The sequence below is a fragment of the Chaetodon auriga genome, chromosome 24, assembly GCF_051107435.1.
Source record: "Chaetodon auriga isolate fChaAug3 chromosome 24, fChaAug3.hap1, whole genome shotgun sequence".
In the NCBI taxonomy this organism is placed as follows: domain Eukaryota; kingdom Metazoa; phylum Chordata; class Actinopteri; order Chaetodontiformes; family Chaetodontidae; genus Chaetodon; species Chaetodon auriga.
Window position 1 is genome coordinate 9,437,807 of NC_135097.1, and position 27,647 is coordinate 9,465,453.

General features: G+C 42.3%; 1 protein-coding gene across 7 annotated transcripts in view; it reads right to left on the bottom strand.

Annotated features, from left to right (window-relative positions):
* The window catches only part of LOC143316988 (adhesion G protein-coupled receptor L3), a 201,521-nt gene that overhangs the window by 73,937 nt on the left and 99,937 nt on the right, over positions 1 to 27,647 (bottom strand). For all 7 annotated transcript variants that reach the window (XM_076724885.1, XM_076724884.1, XM_076724887.1 and 4 more), the window contains exons 5-7: positions 19,754 to 19,863; positions 7,268 to 7,282; positions 3,841 to 4,641 (exon numbers count right to left, since the gene is read on the bottom strand). In XM_076724885.1, coding sequence (XP_076581000.1) covers positions 3,841 to 4,641; positions 7,268 to 7,282; positions 19,754 to 19,863 — 926 coding nt within the window. The remainder of the gene's footprint in view (positions 1 to 3,840; positions 4,642 to 7,267; positions 7,283 to 19,753; positions 19,864 to 27,647) is intronic.

The window sequence follows — 27,647 nt, forward strand, 5'->3', positions numbered from 1 at the left end:
TGATTGCTGTATTCTGTAAACAGTCCTCAACACACAGCCCTCAGATCACACTCGGATCTGAATATGTTAATTTGAATGATAGAAATCAGTGAAAATCTGAAAGAGCATTTCTGTACAAAAACATCAAGCCCATCAATGCTAAGCCCATAAGAAATCTATAGAGTACAATAACATGCGCTTAATTTGAAAAACTGCAAGTTAACACAAGTATACTATAGCATACGCAGCATGAATTTTATCTTATGACAGCATTAAGTGCTCCAGCAGCAGGTGTGTGAGACTGAGGCAAATGCTCTCGTGTGGCTGCCCTCGTCTTTGCAGTCCTGTGGAGTCAATGCAGACAGTGTCTCATGCTCACTGTGGCAGGCAGCTCAGAGGTTATTCTGGCAAAGGTGAGGCCCGGACTAATGTCTTCAGCCAAGCTAGTCCAACTCAATGCAAGCAAAACACGCTTATTTGGTTTAAATATAGTTAATAACACTATCATTTTGGAGTCAACTGGAAATGAGCACCAAGACATACACCAGTCTCTGGTTTAAGCTCGTCTCAGATGGCTTGCTGAGCCGTGACACTGAACAGGACAAGCGGTTAAGAGAATGGAGGCATGTTTTGCAAAGCAGTACGAAATTGTTCAGATGATGGGATGCACTGGTTGTGATTGAACATAGCATTTTTCCAAGGGTGATTGCCTGGTCAGTAGCTGTTATAGTATGTGTTATCTTGACACTGACTGCACGCACCTTTTCCACTCCAAGCTGTTTGTGAGCCTCTGCATGCTGCTAACAACCCACTACAATTTGTCCTCAGTGGAGGGGATGGTTGAGCTGAACCGCACAGTGATGGAAGCGGTGGTTCTAGAGAACTGGGTCATGGACAGTTGGGAGACAATGAATTTCCATAACTGTCCAAAGATCAGCAACCTCCAGAGAGGTCATGATGGCCTTTATAAATGCAAAAATTTAATTTCCTAATAGGCCAAAAGCCACATTTTTCAAACATTTTCTTTATGCTCTTGTTTTTCCAGTTATGCGATGAGTGCGCATGTCGTATGCACTGCTTTGTGTCAACTTTGCTATCTTTTATTTTATGTTTTAAAGAGAAGATCACAGAGCAATTTATTTCCCAGTTGTCCTTGCATATTCTGCATCAAATGTGATCATGTAAAGGGGATTAATGGTAAGAGAGCTTTTATATCTGCTTGCTAATAGCAGTCTATGCAGCACATTTTTTATCACCAATTCAGTGAATTTAATTATCAATGGAGTTGTCATGGAAGCACTCTCGGGCACAGATCATCTGTCCTTGAAAACAGCCTGTTTGGGCAAAAATATTGCTCTGTCTGATGAAGAGACCTCTGCAACTGCACAGATTACCACAGGATTATTGTGTGGAGTAATCAAAATGCAGGAAAAAGATGTTTCCTTTCATGAATATCATAAAATGTTCTTCACTTTTTTTTTGGGTGAGGTAAAAAAAAAACAACTCCCATCTGCTTTCTACCAAAGGACTGAAGGAATACTAAAAGATCCTTTGCTGACAGAGATCAAAAAGCATCAAAATCATTACCAGTTAGACCCAATATGATAGTTCCAAATACTGTTTTTTGTGCAGTTCCAGACATCATTACTCTGCCCCTGCCTACTGCCCTGTAGTATGCGCTGTGCCATGGCCCATGTGGTTCAGCATACGGTACCAGGCCCCAGCTGTGGGCCTGGCCATGTCTCTCCTGCTCTGTTGCCCATGTACCATGCTCCATTGGTATGGCAGGTCATGCATGCTCGTGGTGGTGGAAGCACAAGTGGAAATGAGCTTGTGTTAGAGCGATCACAGAATTACACCTTTCTGGAAGTGTTAACAGGCACAGTGACCATGACACTGGATTAAATTTCAAAAGCTCATGTGTGCAACAAAAGGAAAGTACTAAATTGGCTTTTTCGCTCTGCATAATGACGGCAAAGGCTGCAAATCCATGTCATTGGTTGTGTGTCACAGCAGCCATTGTTGTTGTGAGTTTCAGTGACCTCTATTTCCAGTTTTACTCAATCACATTAAGCCATTTGATCGATGCACATAGTCACTGGAGTAGCATCTCTGTGGTTCCAACGATATAATTCCGCTGTAAATACAGACTCATTTGAGTGTGGCGGTCTGCACTGACGTTGATTTAAACAATTTTGTGCTAACTATTGTCAATCAAAATGAGGCTCTTCGCGAGACAATTGTGTGGAAAATACGCACGGCTAAAAATACTTGCTCTCGCCAGAACAAGCCTGCATCCTCTGTATTTGGGAGTTGATCAAATGAAATGGTTTATCACTGCGCAGTCCATTCAATCACTCTTTCATTTCTTATCAGTCTGTTTATCTGACATTTATATCTGGTCTTTGACTCCATCCATCCACTTAATGCAACATTTTATTATCTATATTCATGCCGCAGCCTCTTTGGAGGGCAGCCTATTCTGCACAACAGCAGCCAAACACACACACGTCAACATCTCACCAGGAAGTCTAGTACTAAGAATTTTCATTTGCATGTGAATGTGTGTGTGTGTGTGTGTACAATCAAGTACATGCTGCTATCGTTGTGTATCACTGTTCAAAACCGATAATCATTGAATGCAGAAAGCACATAAAAACACCATTTCATTTTCATTAACTACAACAAATTATATTATGGCTAACTGTGTATTATCAAAACCAAACACTGTAAGCATGGCCAGTGAATGAGAGAATATATTACACGGTGTGTTGAAGCAGGACTTAGTAGCAGTAAAGTAGCAGCCAGCTGAGAAAAGTGGCAGGTAGAGAAAGCTCCAGAGGAGAAAGCAGAGGTAAAGACTTCACAGTCAAATAACTTGTGACATTTCTGACTAGAGCCGGTGATGAGATAGAGCAAAGAATTACCTCGGTGTGTCAAAACAGCTTCTTTTTTCTGTTTCATGCTTCCCAACAAGCACCAATTTAGAAAAAGAACAATGGAGCGGATAAATTAGACTTTTCAAAAGAGTTTGGGGAAGTTTAATCTGAGCTATGGCTTGTTTATGGGCAAAGGCAACGGCTAGAGTGGGTGAAGGATTTCGCTTGTGGCTTAAACACAATGTGAGGAATTTACAGTGTTAAACACCCAGTGTGTCGTAGACATAGACATACATGAAAGCTAACAATGCTGCTTGCTGCGTTTTTGTGAATCATTTCTGCTGCAGCTTTATGCTACTCATTATTTCTACCAATGTACAGTATCTATATGGGTGTTTAAATTAATTTCACTTCCATTTTCGGAGGCTAATTAAAAAAACAGATATAACACATTGAGCAGAATTCCATAAAGGCATTATCACCAGCCCACACTGTCCTGAGGTGCGATATCTTATATGGTTGTCTTCCATATCATGCCTTTCTACTTGACCAAGTGAAAAAAAAAAAAAGAAAAAAAGACTTAAAGTGAAAATGTTTGCCATGCCAAGCTGTTCTTCACATCCCACCATACAAACGTGGGGGGTGGAACAGACAACATGCTGAGAATATCATTGGTCCTTTCAAGTAAGAAAGCCAAAAATGTAATTTGCTCTAAGGGTGTGAGTAGATCTGATGATGAAGAAAGGTCAGTGGATCACCAAAATTATTACGAATTATCCTCTTGGAACCATGAAAGTCATTCATATTTTCATGACTATCTGGTACAATCAGTATTTTTCTTTGAAGATCTTCCTTTGAACCAAAAGTTTAGGATGGTCTCACACACTCACACACACTGATCTACAATGACCCAAGCACTGGAAACAGCATTAAAACATGGATCATGTTTGAATGTTATGAGAATAGAATAAGCTGGTCTTACCAAGCCTGTTGTCCAAAGCTCCAAAGTCCAGAGAGTACTTCACAACGTGGTAATTGTTCCAAACGTACAGCAGATTGTCCCTGGGATTGTAATCCACTGCAGCAATGTACTGATAGGAGTTGGGGAAAGGGATGTCTAGAAACCCATCTTTACTTAGCTCTGTGTTGTAGATGTAGTCAATCTTGTTTCCCGTTGCCTCGTTATCATCGTCCTCATAGACTGACTTCACCACATAGAGGATTCCACAGATCATGAAGGCGTTGGATGCTGAGCGCTTGTCATACGCTGTGTCCCAGGTCCCTTCGACACGTAACGTATAGGGATTGAGCTGGCTGATGACAATCCGCCCATTGTTCTGCTCAGTAGCATAAATCACCCAAAGACCATTTTCATCAACAGCCAAGTCAATGTCTGATTTCCCTCCCCAGCGGTATGGAGAGGTGTCATGGTAGTTGGCGTTGGCGATGATGGCCTCGCCGCTCTTGATACGAGTCCGCAGGTCGAACTTGACTATGTTGCGTGTGCGCTCCTTGTTGAAGAAGAGCGCGCCATCGTAGACCACAAAGCCCGTTCCGTCAACGCGGTGTGGAAGTTTGTAGGTCGTTGTCGGCCTTCCGGCGATGAAGTCTTCTTTGGAAGAATATTCAGTCAATGTGTCAGTGCGATAGGGTGTCCAGGGCATGTAGTAAATCTTATCAGAGGCTTGGAGAGGGTCTTTGCACCAGGCTCCCGACTGGTGGTCCGATTCAAAGAGGTGCTCGCTCTGGTACACCCTGCGCAGAAGCCCTGGGCACAGGAATACTGAGGAGCCAAAATAGGGGAAAGACAAGTACAGAGTTACATTGGCAGGTATTACACATCAATAAATACAAAAGCAACTGGATGGAAGGACACCAGTTCAGATCTGCAGCTCTATTTACTCCACTGCGAAGGACCAAGATACTGAACCACAAACTCTTCATCAGTGATGGCATGAGCAGACTACAAAAGATGACAAAGAATGTAATTAGTAATGTGATTGGAATACTCCAATGAGTTTTGGATTATAAAAGGCTTGCAAATTAAAATGAAAAAGGAAATATCCAATGTACAAACACAACCACCGTTTTCATTATCTGAAACTGTCTCCAATTCAATAAGTGCTATTTTGGATTCAATTACTCATTGCAGTTTATGTTTTAAAAAACAAAACACTACTTTAGTACATCTCTGAGCCCTTAGGCAACTATTTTACAATGTCACTGAACTAGCAGATCTTATAGGGGGGGTGAATACATTCAGTGAGGGTCATCTCTTCTGATTTAATGTAAAGCAGAATCAAGTCAGAAGATGATGAACCGACTCACCCACATGCACTTACACATGTTACCATTTCAATTTGTAACCTTCACAGAATGGCTTCTCTGCACGTATCTAATAAATTAAATATAAATGCACCAGAGAAAAAACGTTTCATACTTTTCTTTCATTAAAACACCCCGGTGCCAGCTCTTAATAAATAGTATTTAACACATAACTCCAAAGTTAAAAGATTTTGACAAATCGCGATGCTGTAATTATTGGCTGAGGCAGCTCATTAGGAGAAAGAAAACAAAAGAAAAAAATACACTAATCACATCATCTATACAATGATTGCCTTTCCATTATTTCATCCACACATTTTTAGTCTGCGGCAAGATTTACAACACCCCACACAGTAAACTAATTACATGTGAACTGGTTTGTACTCAAATCTGATAAAGGGAGGCCAAGCCAATACAGCAGGAGCAGGTCAATAGTGGGAACTGTTTGAAAAAGCTCATTTGAGTTCATTATAGATTATCTTGGACTGAGGCAATTATAATTTTCTGTCTTTCCAAAAAGATGGCGTCTGAATTCAGGATTACAATGACTATAAATTCAGAGCAGGACAAAAAAAAACATCATCAAAACCATTAAAGCTGCAAATCGGTAAAAGAAGAAAAAGAAACTCTGACAGAAAGGAACGATAAAGAATTCAGTTTTCCCGTTATCCACAGGTTTGGGCCCACAGTACATCACATATAAAAACAAAGCATGTGTGAAGGCTCTTTCCACAGTAATGGGCCAAGAGCCTGACACGAGCGCTGACAGGTTCTAGCCGCAGATCCGCCGAGTGGTAAAAGCTGCACGCTCCGAGGAGAAGGAAGAGAAAGAGACAGCGAAAGCAGAGGCTTCTTTCCCTTGTAATCTCTTAAGATTAAACATGTTGTCTACCTGGAGGTGAAAAATGTGGCGAGATGCGTCCCGTTGACACAGCGCCTCAGCACACATCTCAGTGGTTGCTCTGCTAAATGCTAAGAGGGCTGTTCCTAAGGTTGAAAAAGATGAGTTGTGCCAGGGTACAAGGTCAGAGTAGGTAAGCTTTGTACTGACAGCACACTGGGCTCTGAGGAGGCTGTAAAATATGTTTTTTAAGGATGTAAGCACAAAGATGGAGGAGTGCATGAAAGATATTAGAGTAGTGATACAAAAGCAATCATGGCTTTCATGGGGAATTTCACAAAAACTGTTACGGCAGCAGCACAGCAATCCCTACAAAGTCATCTCGATAAAATGTCATCTCATTGCTCATTCTCTTTGCCACAGATTTCAGCGAGATGTCATCAATTAATTACTATGAAACTTAAAATTTATTGCGCAGCTATTAAAACCGAGCTCTTGACTCTTGTTTAATGATTCCAATCCCATATATGACTTAATCCAGCTTTTGTAAAAAAAAGGTAAAACACTACAAACACAAAGCTCCTCGGGGCACAGGTGAAGATCAGGCATATGCTCTGCAGCACCATGCATTGCTGATAAGGTAAGAATATGACTGCTATGATCTGTCTCCTGTATTGACTTGTGAGTCCCTGAAGGTTATAGTCATCATCATGTTAGAGCTATAATCAAAAATCATCTTATTGGACAAGCTATTGATCACCCTGTATAGCCCTCTCCTTTAATATTATGCAGCTGATAAAGCAGAGCTGGGATAATCTTCAGTTATAACAGGAAGTAAAAACATCCCAAGGGTTATGGGATTTCACTAGAGAGCAGTCTGTAATGACCTTAGCAAAAAGAATTATCATGTATGTGGCAATGTCAAAAGAGCTGTCTGTCTGTGAAACTGTTGATGAACCTGGAATGGAGGAACGAGTCCTGGGCAATATTCAGGACTAAATGAAAGACAGAATTTGGCTCATTATGTCTGTTTCTAACACTGTTTCCCTGAGCAATTTAATTTTCCCCATGAATGGCATGTTCAACCTCAGCAATGAACCATACAATGAGCACGGACCCACAAAATGTCAGATACCTGCTTTAGAAGCCCGTCACCAAAAAAAAAAAAAAGAAAAGAAAAAGAAAAAGCAAGCATATACCCAATGAAAGTGAGGATGAACAAAAGTTGTTGGCATTTAGTTACCTTTTTGTTCCACTTCTATTTTTAGGCATGAAGGGGAGAGAAAGAACAGATAAAGAACAGATTATTGATGTGATAACTTGGAAAAAGTCTTTATTTTATAACAGGAAGCAACAGTACAAGAAGAGCATGGGGTTAGTGGAGTAGACACACAAAACATTCAATCAGAAGCTTTTTGGAAGGAGAAAAGAAGCACTGCATCACACGTGAGCCTGTAGGGAAAAAGACAGATTAATCAGGTCTTAAATTGTACAAAATGTTTGTTCTTGTGCGATCGAAATGGCAGAACAGATGTACAGAACATGACTTTTTTTCAACAAATCATTCAAGCATATGCTCGCTTGAAGGCAAGCGTTTGAGTTTAAGGTACAAGTGGGAGAAAAAAAGTGCCTCGCATGCAAATCGATGCATTTCACACTTCGCAGTGCTGCAGTCTCAAACTGATGATCACTTATGTCCTAAACAGACTGATGAAGCTAGCGTATATAGCGTACATTATGGGACGCTGCCTACAGTAAAAATAATTCTGAATGTCCTTGATAGTGACTTAGTCTGGACTGAAATCTATATTTAAACATGCACTCACTGATTTTTTTTGTCCATTTGAGGGTAGCTGAACCAGCTGGTACGGCTAACATGTTAGCAAACGTCTAAGCAGAAATGATGGCTCTTTAGCTGCTACGTAATATTCCTAACTTTGCCTGTCTGTTGTATTATGTTGGGAAAGTAGGATGAAGTTTAGCTAAACTTTTTCACTGGAAGCATCTGCCTATTACCACTGGAAAGAGACTGAACCAAACCTGTAACGCTGCAGGCTATAACACCAAAACAATGATCTAAAAGACTCTGAGATGCTCTGTGGAGCTGCAGAATTCCCTATCAGCCATCCTTTTCACACTATACATCGTCATTTGATCCCCTGTTTAGATAAAACTATTGATTAGTACAGTGCAGAGTAGTGTATTAGTATATGGTTACTGACAAGTCCATGGACGATATATTTCATTAAACATGAACTTTTTCCCGTATGACTGGTTTTATCAAGCGTAATAGCTGCAGGTGTAAGTGAAATGTAAAAGCTGTCTTCATTCTACAGCTCAACAAGTACACTGAAAGGCTGTTGAAAAACTACTGTGGCTATTACATCTGAACTCTCTCCACACTATATGTATTACTTCCTCTTGGGGACAAGCTTTTTATGTCAGTCATGGCATTTTGCTGGTCCTGTCCCTTCCCCTCCAGTAATCCCGGTTCTAATAAGAGAGGATTAACCTCTGTTACCAGGGCTTACAAGAGTCCTCTCCTCCAAATGGAGAGTGCAACGGAGAGTGAGGTATGGAGGTCAGTGGGTAGGGGCGGGCGGGGTAAAGTTTGAAAGATGGGAAAGTTATTAGAGGAGAACAATATTAATGCAAGGCGGTGTGCCAATGAAAAACAGCGAGCGAGGCAGGGCTGCGGCAGGAGAGGGAGAGAGCAAAAAAAGAGAGAAAAATAATGGGGAGGGGAGAGGCTTTCAACAAGTCGTCCGTGTTTGTCAGATCATAAAATTGTACACTGGTACAGCACAGCACCTCATCAACAGCAAACACTCCAGCTGTCACTGAAACACGATAAGTCCATACGGAGCCTGAGCAACAATAGCTTTAGGCAACATCTGAATCATCATTACTGGCAACTCAAATTTGCCAATAACTCGGAACTGCACATGGACCCCATAGATCAAATCAAAGTAAACAGCCGAACGTCCGCGATCGAAGCCTCTTCACCTCCCAGGAGCAGCGGCCACACAACAGGGACCACGGGGAGGCCGGCATTTCTGATTGAGCGCTCGCTAACAGTGGCGAGGGGAGAGGAGGGTAATGATCTATAGAAAAAGGCATTAGCGGTGGGGATGTGAGAAGTGGTATACGACGCAATCGCCGGGGGAGATGGTGTGAGAAGGGAGTAAAGGATTCGGATGAAATCCCTGACAAGGAAATACACCACTCCCAGGGCTACAGTACAGTATGTGGGCCCGTCGCCTGACCAGAAGTTGCCGCTGGATGCAGCAAGGTCACCCCTCAGATCACTCAAAACAATTTGTTCGTGTCAGGTTCGCTCGCGTTTCACTGCAAGTACAGTAAAGGCTGAGATGCACCTGCAACACGAGCCTCGGAGATCCACGAACGCGGCGTCACGGACACACGCGGAGCAACGAGACGGAGAATTGATTCATCTGAAAAGCTTCTTTACTCCACCCCACCACCCCCATTGTGACCTTAATACGATTTTGGTCACGGCTGTCACTGAGTCACTAAAAAGCACTTAGCTCTCTCATCCTCTCATCCTTTTTTCTCACTTATCCTTGTCTTTCTCTCTACCCCCTCTCTGATATCTGAGAGACAGAAAGTATTGAAAATATGCACGCAAATACTAATAAAAAAATAAGGGACCTTTCAGAGTCACTCTTACCTCATTAACATCCATTTATATCACATAAAATGGGCCTCTGAGGACCTCATTCACGAGCTCTTCACAATGAAAATGATGCTGTCTTTATTTCTGCATCAAAACACTTGACAAAGCCTTGTCTTGGACTTCAAGGACCGTGCATTCACAGGGTAACTATACATTATCTGTTTTAACAATGGCTGAGGCCAAAAACAACAGCTTTTTACTGATGTTCTGCTCATTTAGAGATCATTTGAAGGTATACAGAAATACAATTAATGGAGACACTCCACTGAATTGTGTTAATGATGTTGTTAATGGTAATCACACCACTCTCCAAAACACTGTGCTTCAATGGAATCAACTTTAAAACACTTAATGAGGCAGTGAGCTAATTATTTGAATAAAGAGATGATGAGCACTGAGCGGCCATTAAACTCTAAAAAAAAAGCAGATATGGGATTGAGCACATGTGGAAAAAATACACCAATTTCGTGATGGGACTGGGAGCTGCACACGGGTCAGAGTTTAAGGGTGGAACTTGAAGAGGAAGTGTGCTGCTTGAACTTGAAACTGACAATGAATTGCACCAATTCTGATGGATGAAGTGACATTAAAAAAAATGGCTCATCATCCTGCTTTGGCAACGGGCAGGACAGTTGGATGTCTCATCGAGAATCACAAGTGTCTGCCGCATTTTCCTAGACCAGCAGTAATCACCCCTGCATGGATGCGAAGGCAAACCAGAAGGAGGAAATGCCATCACCGGCAAGGAGGGGAAAACAAAATCTAAAAAGTTTTAAAATTTGACAAACGTTCTGTTATTATACATCAGTTATCGAGGGTAGGTTTGCTATAGAGCAGTGGTCTTTTTCACCAACAACCAGCTTCACACAGTTGCACGCGGGCTCACCTGGAAGCAGCCCCGTGTAAGCACTCTTATCTCATGCCCACTGAGAAGCACTTTGCTCTAAAGCACCTCAACGCTACTCATTCACTTCCCGATCCAGATTTATCCCAGGATTAGATCAGAAAACTGCTGCCCACACAGATCCGGGAAACAGCCTCTGCCTATAAATTAATAGCTAATTTTATTTATTTCAATTATAGCTTTTGGGTCAGTTTTTTTTTTTGGACATTTTTGGAAACAGCCAATCAGATAAGTGTTCTTGCGGTGAATACGTTACTTGGCCAGGACGGGGCAAATGCTGGCAACAGGTTTGGAGCAAAACAGTAAGTCAGTGAACCGTGTGCATGCAGCTTGTAACGGTCTGGCTGCTGTATGGTTCACCCTGCCAAACACATAAAGCTGGAAAAGGCAACATGGCTGGTTCTGCAGCTTTTACTAATTGGTCAAGCTGTCGTACAAAATTTAATAAGCTGAAAAGGCAACCTACATGTATGGCTAAAGTAATGTGTTTTTCATGCTTATAAAATTATCACCACAGTCAGTGTTTGCTGCACACAATTCAGCTTTCACCGTCTGACGCACCCTGATGTTCAGCCATACCCTTTGCTATACAATTCAATTATACTGCCTGCGCATAATGCAGTCCGTACCGTATTTGCTCAGATATATGCATAATTTCAAATAAAATCCTCAGCTGAGAGGTGGCCCTGCATACTCATTCTAATCTACTTCCTGCTTAAGACACATGCCAAGCAGCTAACAATGGGGACCTTTGGCGACTGTGACCCTGTCATGTGAGCGGCAGCTGTATGGATTCTCATTTGAATAATTAACGCTTCCCAATTTCACACTAATGGTTGAGAGGTATCAGAATGGTATCATTAGCCGCTAATAGAGATTCATGGCAGAATGGCTGCAATATTTTTTGCAATATTTCCCCCCCTCTTTTTTTTCCCCATTCCCTCTCTCTCCACCAAGGAGTTGCAGAGTGCAAACCCCTTAACTCCATCCCATCATCTTTTTAATTAATGACACAAATTACGGGGCTTTGAATAGCATGTGCCTAAGGATGGGGGAGGACATGCAGGCTACCATTCCTCTTTCTCTGCATTCTCCCTCATTCATTTCCCTTGGTTGGTGCTCATGCGTCTCCCATACCATCATTACAGGTTACATTTCTCAACACCCCTCTTTTTCCTTCAACCACTTGTCTGCTCTCTTTGTGCTCCTTTCTCCTACTTATTCAATCTCCTCCCCAGCGTCTCCTCTCTGTCTCCATCGCTTTCTCTCTCCCTCCTACTGGGAAGCTGCTATGCTATCTTATAACCTTGACAATGCAGGATGCCGTGTGAGTGTGTATGTGTGTGTGTGTGCCTGCTTGTTCTTCTGTCTGTGTGCATGCATGTGTGTTTGTCTCTCTTTGAGGGACAGGTGCAAGGACTTGGCGCTCATCCAACCTGCTACCCACGAGGGACCGACCAACAGAGGGAGAAAAGACAAGCGCAGCCCAGGAAAAACAAAATTAAATACATTTTTGTGGAACATAGCGGCAACTGGAGCAGAAATAACCTAATTGCACCTCCTAAAATATGTCTTGATTTTCAAGGACCTTGAAATTATGTAGGGGAACAGAGATGGGTGAAAATTGTGGGGGAGAAAGGAAAAGAAAGAGGGGTTTTAGTGCGGTGTGTGGCTTGCCGTGGTGGAGCACCAGTGAACAATGAAAGAAAAAAAGACAAGAAAATGGAAAAGGAGCTTTGATTAGTAGGGTGATCATTAAAGGAGAGACCCCCTGAAGAGACCAATCTCTAATTAGTGCTATATCCTCGACACTTGGCACCCCAACGAGTCCTTCAGACATGTGTGCCTGAGTGTGTGTGTGTGTGGGTAGCAGTTGGAGGAAACACTGAGATAAAAGCCCTGCTTGTGTTATATAAATGGAGGTGTTTATGAACATTTCTAGGAGCTTGTTGGGCGACCGAGAGCGTTTATTCCAATATGTTGGAGGGTGCATATTTTTGTCCATCCATGACAAGGCGAGGATGATCCTGTTTGTATGTTATTTAGCAGAAGGGCAGCCACTACAGAACAAGAACCTGATAGATTACGCGAGCTTATTCAGCTATTAGTGGGGGGAAACACTTTCCACATGTCCACATTCACCCCTTTCACACCACCATTTATCCACATTGTAATCACAGCTTCCCTGTGCAATTGTCTCACCTCTCAGCTGGGAAAACAGTGTTTCTTTTTTCTGTCGAGGGACTCATGTTACTCTACTTTCATTAAAAGAGTGTAAACGCTGCGCAGCTAGTTTGTTATTTATTATTATATGTTATTAAATCAAGGAGATTGACCTTTTATTTTCCATGTGATGACAGCAAACAAATAGGGCTGGGCGACAATCAAATATTGTTCATCAACCTTTAATGAGGGGGGGGCATAGTGAGAGTACCATCACAGTGTCTTATCTTTTACAAGAATTCTGTTGTCCGCATTAATCATTTCCAACAAACTGGGATTAAAAACCACCAAAATGAGCTGCTGCATTTGCATTATGAAGCATTTTGTCTGGAGTGATGCATAAGTCATTCCACTCAGCATTTATTGCATTCTCACAAATAGAATTTTACAATTTTTGGACCCAAATTAAACTACATGATGTTCTTCTGTTCCTGCATGCATTTCTGTTCCGCAAGTCACACGTTCTGTGTTATTTTTAACCTGTAGCCACAACAATCACTTCATTTCCAACTTGCATAAAGCAGTAACGTGACCATTCAGTCATAAGTAGATGGTCATTGACAGCCACATGGCAGCCTGCTTAACAAGACAGCCTCAGAGATTGAACAGCAAGAAGCCACATTAGCTTTTTAGCTCACGCTTCCTTCTCTGCATCTCTACATCCACTGCAGGAAACTGTACTGCTACTGCTACTGTTGCATGCTAGACCGCAACTTAGCTAGTCAGGTGAAACATAAGCGCATTAAACTGCTTAAAACCTCTGAAAATCGGCCAGCGTAGGTGCTGGTGTGGTCACTATTCCCTGCTAACAACCAGCCCACATTTGTTTACTTTGTGTTGGAGCAAATAAGCGTGCTAGTTTAACTGTCCATCAAGCCCTGACACCAACACGCCCATTCGGTGGCTTGAGGGAATATCAGCATTTCTCATATATCTCCAAAGACCTTTATCTTCCTATAAATAATAAAAAAAAAAAACTATCCTACTTGTGATTTCAGCTGGCGTATGACATGTAAATCCCTGCAAAAACCCAACTTTTCTGCAAAGCACACTTTGAAACCAATGCATCATGACAAGATCAATTTCGGCAAATTCGGGCCAAGACACCAGTGTGAATCTGTCGCGTGAAATATGTGACAGAAAGTCATCAGAGCCCGCTGTGTGTGTTAGGGAGTGGTCAGCTGTCACTGAGTGATGTGATGGCATTACAGGCTCCCGTCACACATGGGAAAAAGTGGAGCTGGTCACTCAGGTGGGAAGGAAAAAAAAAAAAAAGCTGTCAGAACAAGAAGGCTAATGCTCACTGGCATTTCAGGGGGAGCGAGGAGGGTGTGGCTGCGTGATGCATCTGCTGTCACGGTGTTGACTCCCACACTAGAGCTGATGAGCCTGGATTGGAGAGCTCAAGGGCAAAAAGCCACTAAACTTCCATACAATCTGCTTAGTAGATTTACTGATAACATCAAATGGAGTGATCTACTCTTCAAGAAGCTTAAAAGTTGCTGCAAGATTATCCGAGGCAAAGAGAACTGTGGGTGCGCGGAAGGTAGCCTACTGATGATGTCTGAACACATCAGCTGAGAGATGATTTTTATTAGCAACATAAAATCCTTAAATGCGTCGAGACATTAAAACAATGAGCTGCCCTGATGAGACGCGTAACCAATCGCGGCGTCCGCATTACAGTGCCATCCTGGTCACACAGGTGGTGTTTACCTTAGGCGTGACCACTGCATAATGGGCCCTGTAATCACACCACATTCTGCCCAAGCTGCATTGTAAGTGATAGCCATGTGCAGAGCATCAATTTCATGGTTTCACCTGCCAACACAGAAGGACAGAGATTGGTAGCAGGTGCTGAGTAAAACATGCCAAAACAATCTACTCCATTATTCATCGAGGGCCCCCCTGAACCTGTTAGGTCTGTTATTATTAGCAAAATAAATTAAAAACCAATTAGCTAAGTTGGAAATAAAATAACTCGACAAATTACATGGCAAGTTTCTGTGAGGTATGAGCTCAGGATTACACCGCTCCGTTCAAATCGGAGAATTGATTGCATGATTATATGTCCTGGCTTAGCTTCCAAAGTGTGAGAAATATCTGACAGGGCTGAGCTGGATCCCACTGTGCAAGACAGGATTTTACATTGTCCTTATTAGCTACAAACAGTGGGGGGAACTAGTGGCTTATGTATAGCAGCAGACTGCCAGCAGGTTTTCTTCCTTTGTTCTCCCACTCTCTTCTCGTCTCTCACTTTCTCTCCACCTCATCTGCCATACACACCGAAGTGTCAGTTTTGAAAAGTGAGTGAACAAAAGCGTTTCCCTGAAAGGACGTGTAATTACCCCCAACCTCATTTTGTTTTTTTGGGGAGGACGAGAGGTTTGACCGCTTGCCTGGACCAAATCAGTCAATTTTGCCATGGAAACTACCCAGAAAGGTACATCTAATTACTGGCAGGAGATGGTTGATGCTCGGGAGAAGGACAGGAGAGCTAACAGCAAACTGCCAACAACAGAAAGAGCCTTTCGGTGGCAAAGTGCGCTTTCTTGTGTGACAAGTTTGAGAATTTCAGGGGGCACCGAGGGGATGTAAGTGCTTCATTACTGGTGAGGAAGAACACTGGGTGGGTGGAGGGAAGACAAAGCTGTGTTGACCTCGTATGAGAGCGACCTTTGGGAGGAGCTGTTAAAGTGAAACTTACATGGCGAGAAAGACGGAGCAAGCGAGGGAGAAAGGTTTTAATAAGGCACTAAGAGAATAGACACGCATCTCTCCGCTGAACCGTGGAGAGTCAAGGTGAGAGGGCGGGGCGGAGACAGATGTCAGCCATTGGAGCACAGTCATGTTTATGAGTCATCATAAAGGGTCAGCACATCACTTCTGCCTGAGGGTAGCCTTACTAATCTGTAAAGTGCATGTGGGAGCATGCACAAACTGCTCTTGTACAGAGGAAAGAGTCCTCTGGTAGATGAAAAATGTGTGTAACCTGATGTTCACAAGACTCCATTATGATTTACAGGGTGTAAATACACAATGCAAATTCCAGTCAGTTTGTATGTATTAAGTACTTCTCTTTTAAAATCAGGCGTGTATCAATTTCTTTTCTATTGTTTCACCTATCTATCAGGGCCAGTTTATCATCCTCATTCTTCAATGCGATGCTGTATCCCACAAGAAACACAACTCATATCAAATAATTATACAGACGGCAGCTAAAATGAAAATATGATGGATGGCTTTGTGCTGCGGCGCTGCCACACAGCACAGGCAAACACTGGCACCCTTAGTGGTACTTGTATCATTTTTTTCCATTACAACTGATGGAGCAGATCACATCGCAAATTAATAAAATCAATATTGCATCTGCGGCATGTGTCCATCGATTTAGCGCACTCCTCTGCCATTATTAACGGCGGATCTGATTGTACAGTATCGCCGGCTTATAAGGATATGGAGAGGAGAGCAGTAATTTATCCAAAAAGACGAGAAGCTCCCCAAGCAGAATGCAGATAAAAGCTGTCAGTGAAGGTGGCAGAGAAGGGAGGAGGGGCAGCTGAGATGGTGAAGTCAGGGAGCAGAGGGGGCAAATAAAGGTATATAAGGGGGGAAAAAAGCAGTGAGAGCACTTAAAGGACAAAATGTAAGTGAAAGTGAGGGAGACATGGAAGAAAAAGGGTATTAGGACCGAGAGGAAGAGCCTGTCAGTGAAATAAAGAGTCAAGACTCTACCACTGAAGGAGAGTTGGAGTCATGGGTGGCTGCTCCTCTTATTAGACACTCAAATCCTTCAGTCTGTCTCAGGAACTTGGTAAAGAGACTTGTGCTAAAAGCCCATTCACAATGGAGCAGCCATTTCTCAAACCATGCCCTTTTCCCAGTGTAAATACCTATTTAGGTTGTCACAAATTAACAAGCAAGCCTGTTGAAACTACTGAGCCTCTTGTGGGGATTTCAACACGAGCTGTTGATTGATCTAGTACTTCATGATGAATTATGCAAGGGTTAGGGTTAGGGTGAGTAAAGGTATTAAAAATTTAAGACACAAAAAAACAATTGTGGCTCATTCCACCCAAGAGGATCTGATTGCTTTATTTGGGAAGTAAGAGGAGAGTCCATTGGGCTGTCACAGACGAATTGCATTCACACTTTGCAATAAAATGCATCTCAAAGTCCGTCTCCAGTGACCATTTGTGATTACACTTTGCTTCTCTGCTCAATATACAAAGCAACGCCTACATGACTTATGCGATGTTTATGCATTGGCAGCAGATTTCTTTAATCCTCCGACGGCTCTGGGCACAATCCATAGTTACGCCAGACAGGGTGCCCCCGTTTCCCTCCCTGGTGCACGTCTTATAGGCGATCCCAGCATTACTGCTGCCAAGCTGCCAGAAGTTCTCCAACAATTCAGCAGACTGTTCCATGCTTAGGCTTAGTTAAGTTTTTTGAGTTCATTATTAAAGACGGTGGCAGGTGAGCAGTCGAGGCAGATGGCTGAATGGGAATTTCCATTGGACAGAATGGCTCTGACATTGTGTCACATGGATCGGCACAGGGTGGCAAACCCAAGCTTCTCCACTGATTGGGAGCCTACATACATGTTGCAATAATGGGTGCCTATGCCCATAACATAAATTTAGAAAAGTGACATCAGCGGCTTTAAGTGAAAGTAATGGAGGTTGGGATGGGACTGGAACTGACATAAGTTATGCAACCGTGTGGGATCAGGTAGAAATAATTTAGGATCGGGTAAAGGAGAATAAAAATAAATGACTCATGTGTCGCTCTCTAGTGGTGGAAGGGGAGGGAGCCAAGAAGTAATTTGGAAGTATCCATAGTTATCTCTGAGGCTACTTTTAGCCGCATTTAATTATGTTTTACACAGCATCCAATCAGGGTTGTAAATTCAGAAAAATGACTTCAATGAACTAAAGTGAAAGTGGTGAAGAAAGGATGGAATTGAACTACCAATGATATAAGCCATGGAAACAGATGCCATGTGTGGGACTGGGAAAAAGTGAAGCTGGATCCGGTGAAACAAGATACAAGAAATCACTCCAGTTTCACCTTCTACTCGGCAATAACCACCACTTGACTATGTCCAAAGAGAGCACGGTTGCCTTAAAGGGAATACAGGGACCAAAAACATGCATACATTCCCTTACTATTAGCCTCACTATGCTATATTAGCCCAATACTGTCCATCTTGGCTTCTACAGGTAAACCTTTGAGGATCAAATGCGATTACAATGGCATGCTTGGCTGACAAACTGAATAGATGGAAATATAAGTAAGCAATTGATGGATGGAGTCAAGGAGAGCTTAATGGAACAATTTTGGATCCAAGTCCATATTTGGCATCCAAAGCAAAGCAAAGCAAAGCAAACATCTAAATACTGACGAGAAATCAGAATTCCAAGAAAATTTAGAGGGTTTATCAAAGTTGTGTTCCTGTAGCTTCATAGTTGGGTCGGTGTTCTACATGGACACGGTTGAAAACAACTGACACTGGGTGGCTTCGATAGCAACATGTGCATATTCCAAAAGAACAGGGTATGAAAAGCCATCTGCTAGCTCTGGATCACAGATAGAAATGGTTTTTACTTCACAACATGAAAGCCCCTGTCAGGCAAACTACTGAGGGAGCCATGTAAGGACATCAAATGTTAAAAAGATGGTTTTGATTTGAATTTTAATTATTTCAGTTTGCTTGAACCCAGCAGCTGCAGCCTACACAGATAAATGACTAAATATTTCCAGTTTTATATCATTTCTGAGCAAACAACACAATATGTCAGGGTTTTGGCAGGCATAATTATGGGGACTTTGGTGTTCCACTTCAAAGGTCATCAGAACACAATACCTAAGGTCATATGGCAATGTCCATGCCACTTCCTCTGGCCTCACCTGGACTTCCTCACTGCGTGCTCATCCTGTCACCCCATGCTGTTCCTTCCATTCCCAGCCCAAATGTTTCCATTCAAGTTACGTGTAGCCTGGCAGTGTTGTTCACCTGCTGTACTAATTAAATCTTTTTTATTTACTCCCTTCAGAGATGCCTCAGTCGGCTCAACATTAACTGGCGTCCGCTGAGCTGAACTGAACCGAAAACAACAAGTATGTTTCATTATGATTAAAGTCAAATGGCCTTTCTTGCTGTTATGCTGACAGAGACATGACATGATCAGACATGATTCCTCAAAGATATTAAAGTGCTGTGAACTGGGGCAGCTGATGGGAAGGCACTGACAAGCTAAAAATGAAAAGCAGCTAACTCTCTCCCTGACTGAATACATTAATGGATGCAGTTTTATCCCTTTTATCACACAGCGACATTATTCTGAATGACAAATCAAATTATTTGCTGCTTGTACAATGTAGGACTTTAACACCAGATCTATAGTATATACTTTATCATCAATAAATTACACAATCAATATCCCACTGAAGATGCTGCCTGTAAAAAACTGAGTGTAAGCTGGCAGGCTGTTGACATAATTGAGGCCATGCGGACTGAAGAAAGCGTTAATCTCTTGTCAGTTACAACAAAGACTTTAAAATTTGATAAAACACAGTATCGCGTCAATGGGTAAACATTCCTCCACGCTGTATCATCTTTCACATGTGAACAACACTGTCAATAATATTTCCTGTACTCCTACAGGGTGTTATGTGTTTTTGGATCACAGGAATCATCACTTGTCTTCACATCCACTGCTGCGTCTTAATCTTTTCTGTTAAACTGGATGACACATCCGAGATATTTTTGAACATTTGGAACATGACTAGCATGCATGCTGATTGGGTTGTTGTGTGAGTCAGTCCTGTTAAGAGGAAATGAGACGGGGAAAGAGCATTGCGAGGTGCTTCAGAGTGTGGGAGAATTAAAGAATACGTACTGTAGGGTACACATTCATATTGGACTTCCAGGTACTTGTAGGTTCCTGGGCAAGGGTCAGGAAACACATCTGGTCCAGCAACAACTGCACACTGGGTCCGGTTATTACATCTGAAAAGAGAGAAAAGATCTTTTTTTAAAAAAAAAAGAGAGGAAAAACTGCGACATCAGGCAATCTTGTACTTCTGAATGGCCTCAATATAGAGGAGCACATTAGTCAGATATTTAGTGTGAGGTTAATGAAGTTGAAAGTATTTAATTCTGTACAAGAGATTATGACGATTATGAAGCACCGCTGGAGATGATTCATCCAGTCTCCTCCCTTAAATATATAAGAACTGGGTAGTGGTTTTACATTTAGGCACTTTAAAGCGACGCTCCACCATTTTTACACATCACATTCACTTGAATTGCAATGGGAAGCACTAGTCAACTCATAATCTATAAATGTCTTCTGTGTCTGTCAAAAAATAACCCTAGCTTACACATTTATAACATGAAGCCTGTATTACAAACTATGGATGTGAGGTTTGACAGGCATTGGCATTTACCAGGCAAGAAAAGTGTAGTGGAAGCAGCTATAAAAGTTGCACTGTGGGATGTGGAGGATTCAGTGGACCACACTGGTGACTAAAAGCCAATATATCTTGTTGTTTGCTTCTTCAACTTCAACTTCAATGGAGTACGCCTTTCGGCCAGATGATGGGTGAAGCAGAAGTATTGCATTTAAGAAATATAGCTTGAAATGTTGGTTATGGTGTTGTTTATTGTATCTATGGACACATGTATTTAACAATAATAATAATAATAATAATAATAATAATTAGTATTTTTCTTGTTTTGTCTCTCCATATGAGAGTAAACATTGCATTGTTCATGAGCCTTTGCCTTGGATTGTAGAAATTGTAGTTATGGAGACTGGTAAGTCACATGACTCATTTATGGACTACACACTGTATAATACCACCCTGATGAAGGAAAGGCAGTTAAAAGACATTAAGATAATAAAACACGGTGTACTGGAGCAGAGGTGTGTGACAGGTTTAATGTTGAGAGATGATGATGTTCGCTCCTCTTTTTAGGTTCAGGAGGCGCGGTTGTGGGTAAATTCATCTCCATGGTGAGGAGTACAGTCAGACAACATGGACCTACAACCAAGCTTTAAACCATGTCCAGGTTGCACTGTTATTACTACATGATGGATGGTAGCGGTGGTGGTGTTGGTGGAGAGGAGGAGGGGTAGACACAATCAACTGAGTGCGAAATCAGCTCCAACATGAAATGTAGGTCTTCATTAAAAAACACAATTACGGCTGCCGGTGCTGTTCTCATGTGCCATTTTGTTTTTGGCAGTCATCAATCAAAGCCCCATTTCATATGCACAGAGAGCCTCTCGCCACACATAATAGCAACACTTATCTCACAACATTAACTCTTAAATGTTTTGACAAGTATTGATCTGTCACGCTCTGCATCTGCAAAATAAAAAGCAAGACATGAAGGTGCTGCAAGCTACAGTATATACAGGATCGCCGTCCATCAAATTTATACCCATTTGCGGACAACCATTATCTTGCAATATATAAAAGGTATTTATTCCCCAGCAAGGCCATTCACAGTGTAAGTCTTGTGAAGGTCAAGGCGGGGTCTGACACAATGATTCATACGCCACAATTAAAGGATTCTCTACACCTTAATTAACATTGATTGGCTGCCGACTAATCAATCGAACCAGTGAGGGACAAGCAAAAAAGGGCCCATCTCATTTCAAGCCAACCCAGTAATGAGATATGGTCTGCCGAGTCTCTCCCATGCGAGCTTTATGGGTTCATGAACCCGGGCCCACCACCCTATCATCCTCTGCCACTCACTCGCTCACTCCAGTCAGCTATCTGTGCCTACGAAGAGTTAATTCTCAGGCAGTAAATGCCAGTCAAATAAATCAGGGGTCAAGCCTATGAAACTGAGAAACAATTATAGAGGCAGGCCTCTCATCTCTACACCCTTCTTCCTTAGTCCCATTTCTGGTTTATTCTGCTTAGAACTGGGAGGGTTTTGTAATCAGCGAGTGAGAACACAAGTTAAGATTAAGTGTCACACAGAATTAGGGTTGAGATGGATAGAGGAGATGTAACTAGCCGGAGGTTGGAGCAGAGACACCAACACTTGCATGAATGGACATGGACCTGAACCCACATGCAGTTCGCAGCACAACATGTAGTCGTTGGCTTATTTGGACAAGATGATTTTTTTGATTCAATGAAGCTGCCCTAGAAGTCAAGCTCAGACCAAATCTGGTATTTTAATCATAGTTTGTAATAACTTCCTCTTGAGGGATTAAACATCATCATGTGTATTTAACATGGATTGTAAACTTAATCCCAGCCTTAACATTTATCTTGACCTATATTCAGAATCCCTTTTATCACTGCTGTGCATTTTTTACCCCCGCACACAGTCACAAATACCTCCTGATCAGTTTTTCCGTTCGCACTCCAAAGGTACTTGCGTCTTGCAGGAGGATAAAAAAAAAGGTGGTGGAGAAAGGTGGAGGAATAATTACAATTAAATGTATCAAGTGCAAATCAATGGCTGAGTCAGAAGGCGATCAATAAGCGGCAGAAGCTGCCCACACCACGTGCCACAACGACTTCACAATTACCAGTTAGCGGGGTAATTAGTATTTCATCAGACACTTGGCTGTGATGGAGGCCTTTGAACTAGCGTGGGGAGAGGGAAATAGATCCACTGTGAGTGATGTATTCAAATATGTCCAGGAATATGTGGTTTGCATATTTACTATAGGAGGAGGACAGCAGGTGGTTGAAGCTACTGCAGCCTGAACACTCTAATTGGTGCCTTGCTGCAAGCTCGACTTCTACGAGCTAACGGTAAACAAAAGGTCGAAATTTCTTCTGTGAAACACAGAAATACACTCGGCGTTATCAGCTCTCCGCTGGACACATAATGACAGCACATGCCAAAGGATCACATCTGGATACAACCCTCTATCAGAGCCAAGACTCTGAAAGAAGACACAAACCTCAATTTTGCAATTTGGCCACCAACTGCCCCTTTTTATCCACATTCCCACTTTTCCTCCCTTACAGCTTTATTCCTCCTGTTCCCTCATCTGCTGTTTGTTATAACTGGCAGATTAGAGCTCAGACTGCCAGCTGACGAGGGGAGATGTGGCACAAAGCACAAGAGCCCTATGTAAGCACAAACTGTAATGACTATAATCGCTGGCTGATCCTGCTGCTGCCTCTGATGTAAGTGGGTTGAGTCCCCTCAGTCTATTGACCACTGACGCAGGACAAATAAATAAATAAATAAATAAATGAATGCATGGGTGAATAAATGAATAAATGAAAGAATGAGAAAGGAAAAAAACGAAAGCAGTCACTAGTCTAAGACAGAGACGGTGCAGCTGCTGTCACAGCTAGACAGATTTGTCCACATTGGAGAGTAATAAAAGAGAATTGGTGTGCACCACTGTTCCCTTTCAGAGCTCAAGTGATTTATATCAGACGGAAAATACCAACCAAGTGGAAGCAGAGAAAGGTTCGCCAGCTTTTAAAAGTTCAGGAGGAAAAAGAAAATATGCAATGGTGAATCTGCTTCCAAGACGGCAACTTGCTTTGAGTGATTTTTCCATGGAATCCATATCAAAGAAGTTGGCTTGAAGTACGTCAAATAAGTAACGGGGACGCTTGAGCTGGCGTTCTGCATTGAGGGGAGGTCTCTCTGTGCAGTTCTTCCGCAGTTCGTACGTGTCTGATGAAAAAGTTCCTGTCAGGGAGCGCAAACTCTCCCATTTGCTTTCAGTTAAAAAGAGCAAACACGTCAGAAGCAGCCCATCTTTAAGAAATTCACACACACACACAATTGGTATTAGTTCTTGTATTAAGACGAGGAAACGACGCACAAGGTGCCTTGGGGACTTGGAGTGTGTGTGTGTGTGTGTGTGTGTGTGTGCAAAGACAAAGTGCATGTTGGGATTGTCTGATTCATGTGTACACTGCAGTGTGTGTGTGTGTGTGTGTGTGTGTGTGTCAGGCTGTGTACACACTTGTGAGGATTTGTATTTGTAAGACAGGGAGAGAGGAAAGAGGGGAAAAAAAGTGACGGACGGGTCAATATCCCCGTCCCTCTTTTGGGACCCATTACGCTTTAGTGATGGTCTTCGCCACCCACGGTCGACTTCATTCATTATCTTTCCCAGCTGCACGCCGCAGCATCCATCTTTTCTCATTCAGCCTGTCTCCTGCCGCAGCACACAAAAAAACAACCTTTAAAACTCCCATGAAAACCTCAAGAAAATGTTACAAGAGAGGAAGCGATGGCCTTGAGCCTGTGCATTTAGCTCTTGAGCAAAACCAAGAAGTCTTAAAAAGGTAACTGTTGAGCGTAGATTAGCGTAGCTCTTGCACAGAAAGAGGATTTATCAGTTAAAGTCCCTGTGGAAACCCATTGTTCATATGGAAAAGCTTGTTAAGGAGCATAATGTATCAGGTTTTCTGTTGTGGAACTGTTATAGAATAATATATCTTGCATTTGTTCCAATTATTTGGAGTTACTCCAAAGATACTCCAAGCTGGGGATTACCGAACAAACTCTAACAACCATGCTAATGCTCTCTAAGTGCTGCTTCTGCTCGGGAAGGGCTGGGTGTATGTGACTGAATTCAGTCAAGCTACTCTAATTTTATTAACTCCTCGAGTCAAGTGCTGTGGACCACTACTTACCAAAGAGGTGTTTCAAGTGAGAGAATTACTACAAACAAAAATATGTTATTAATGTTTTGTTGTTAGTCACGACAGGTGGAAAGTGGCCAAGCTATTTGTGCCAGTGTGACATCGATTACAGTATCAGATGCACACTGCCCGGTCACAGCAGAAAAGTACCACTGCAAAATTAATTTGTGTCTCCTCGTGAAATGGTACTGGAAGCTTGTCGTCATAGTGACTGCTCGCATTTCGTCCAGCGGCTTCCATTGGCTGTTCATCGTTTCATTCGGTGGCACAATAGATGTGGCCAGGAAAGCTCGATTGCTGCTGCTTCTCAGACACAGTTAATGACTGCTCCCTCCATTTTTGACTCTCAGTTTCTTTCTGCCAGCACAGTCAAGCAGGTTTGAAATTGGTCAACGGCTCAAATTTGCATTTCAGAGTTCACCAAAGTGGAATTCTAGCACTGCACAGACTTACTTTGGCTCCACGAGCGAAATCTTTAGATCCTGTAAACCCTTGCATTGTGGAGTGACCATTGCCTAAAAGGCAATTCTTTGGGTCTCCAGAGTGAGCTGTGTGAGTCTGGTAAATTGCCTCAAGTGAGGTCAGACTGCAAGTTTGAAAATGAAAAGAATCGGAGGGAGCGGAGTTAGAGAGAAGTGAGCTCTCTCTACTTGATGCTAGCAGCTCAATGCTACATTCGCAGCTCCTGGCAGTGAATAACAGTGGGTAACATAGACACCTGGTTTTGATAACGAAGTGGAACGCATGGAACACACAAGACGACATCTCTGGTTCTGCCACATTCATTCTGATCCTTTTTTATTTAAAACTGTTCACCATGAGTCCGACGTCATGTTAGGAGTGCAATGCTAAATCGGTAGAGTACTCTTTAAGGCCTGTGGTCTGTTTAAATGCATCCTTTAACTCTCCTAAGCAGTACATATTGCAGAAGCCTTTTGCACAGAAATATAAAAGGAAAGAACAGTCACAAAAACAATTAGATCATTATTCCTATTTAATTCCATGAGGTATGCCCCAGTACTGACTTTAACTACAGCAGTAGTTTCTTTGTATATGGTAGCATTTCAATGCATCCTCACAATGGTCACAATTTCTGAATTATTCCAGAATAAATCCTATATCTTCATATAGCATCTATCTAAGATTTCTTGTTGTGAAAAAGCTCTTCTTGTTTATCTAGTTCTGCACATGTTTGCATCAGGTGTTTTTCTCCTCGTACTTCTCTTGACAGCTCATCTATATTACCTGTTTGCACTGGAAGCCCCATGCCTCACATGCTGCGTTGCTGGCTACTGACCAGCTCTATCGTAGCAGTCAATGGATAAAAGGTTGAGTGAAACTTGGAGGCACATTTTATGTTGACATGTTCTGTTGTCAGGATTCGAATCCCTACAGTAAGAAGTAACCTTTTAACCCCAGAGGTTGTATGTGACTCTAAAGGGTGATGGAGGATTGTTGCATACGTATTCAAACAACCCACACAGAGGTGCACTGTACTTGAAACATGAAACACACCATATTCTACATACAGGCTGATCAATTATCTATAATGTTATCAGCTGCAGAGTTTGTTTGACATAAAACATAAATACAATGGCAGAGTGTGGGTGTGAAGTATTTAAAATGCATCGCTGAAGGAGCTCACCGCTCGCAAGTGCTTAAGTTCACGTCGCGCCGCGCAAACACGATGAACACCTGCACCCGAACGCATGCGAGCACCTCCATGTTCGACACACGGCTGCCAATGTGAATAGTCACCTATGGAGACAACCGCATGTAAGATTAACACGCCGCAGCATTGCCTGCCTGCTGGGTGGTATTAGCAATGCGCTACAAAACCACAGAAAAACATCAAGCTCTGTCACACTGTTTGTACAAACACTATGGGTGACAAAACATCAGCTATATTCCTTTTTTATAGGATTAACTATGTGGAACTAAGCAGAAATGAATGAAGTGCCAAGTGACTGTTCGCTATAGAGAAGATGGTGTTTATGTGCGTGAGCTATATGAATGACCTTTATCAGGCTCTGTTAACTATGGGATAAGAGTTCCATTAGGGATGGTCAAACAAAGGTCAAGATTGATCATCTCTCATAAACCACTTCCGCTGCTTACATAAATTCAATGCTGTTTCTCAAAAAAAAAAAAAAAGAGCATCTTGAGCTCATTTTTTTTCTCCTCCTGACAAGCATAATCCCTCTTAGCCATTCACACAGATTAGTAGCTTTCATAAGATTTTTACATCACAGTTTTCCCTCTCTCTAATATTGTATTTGGACGATAAGCCGCACTTCATCCCAACGCAACAACAATCTGAGAAAAATACAGTGGCGCTAAGGCACTGCGGCTGGATGATCAACCTCAATACAGACTTCTTGAGCATTTTTAAAAATCTGAGTTCCTGCTCGGCTCCAGTCCAAAAGCCTAAAGTGAAGCTTGATAAACACATGCTTTTCCTGCTGCACTGTGTGCTTGGACGAGTGGGCACTTTCATTGAGGTGATGACTAAAACAATATTCTGGAACTGAGAAGGGAGATTGGGCTTGTTTATAGCTCACGATGATGGATGAGACAAATATACACAACGGTCAAAACATTTTCCGTCTCTGATTTGTTCTATTTGTCCATTTACTGAAGCCCACAGCAAGAAGAAATCCCTCCTTGTAACTTCCTTTTTTTTTATAGTTGTGTACTTTTTATTACCACTTAGTTTGGAGAAGAAGCACAACTAGCTTTTTTTTTTTTTCTTTTTAAAGCATGACCTGACCTAGCAGTAGCTGTGTATTCAATAATATGCATTCAACAACAATGCCCACTATATGGACCCAGTCTGTAGAGCAAAGACTAATATCCACAGCAGCAAAACAAAGAGTTGGGTGTCTTTATATGTCGATGTGCACGACTTGTGTGTTTATTCTTTCATTGACTGATTTCTTTTCATTTTCTTTATTGAAATTGTGCTTTTGAAAAGTCGCTTATTTTCATCCTGTTCGGCCTCAAGACTATCTCGCCTTTGGCGCCGAAGAAAGGGAAGAGAGGAGGAAAAACTAAGACTCAATTGCAAGGACTTTTCTGGGCTGTTACTTTGTCAGGCAACACATGGATTGGAGGTCGGGCCAGACAAAGGTTATCACC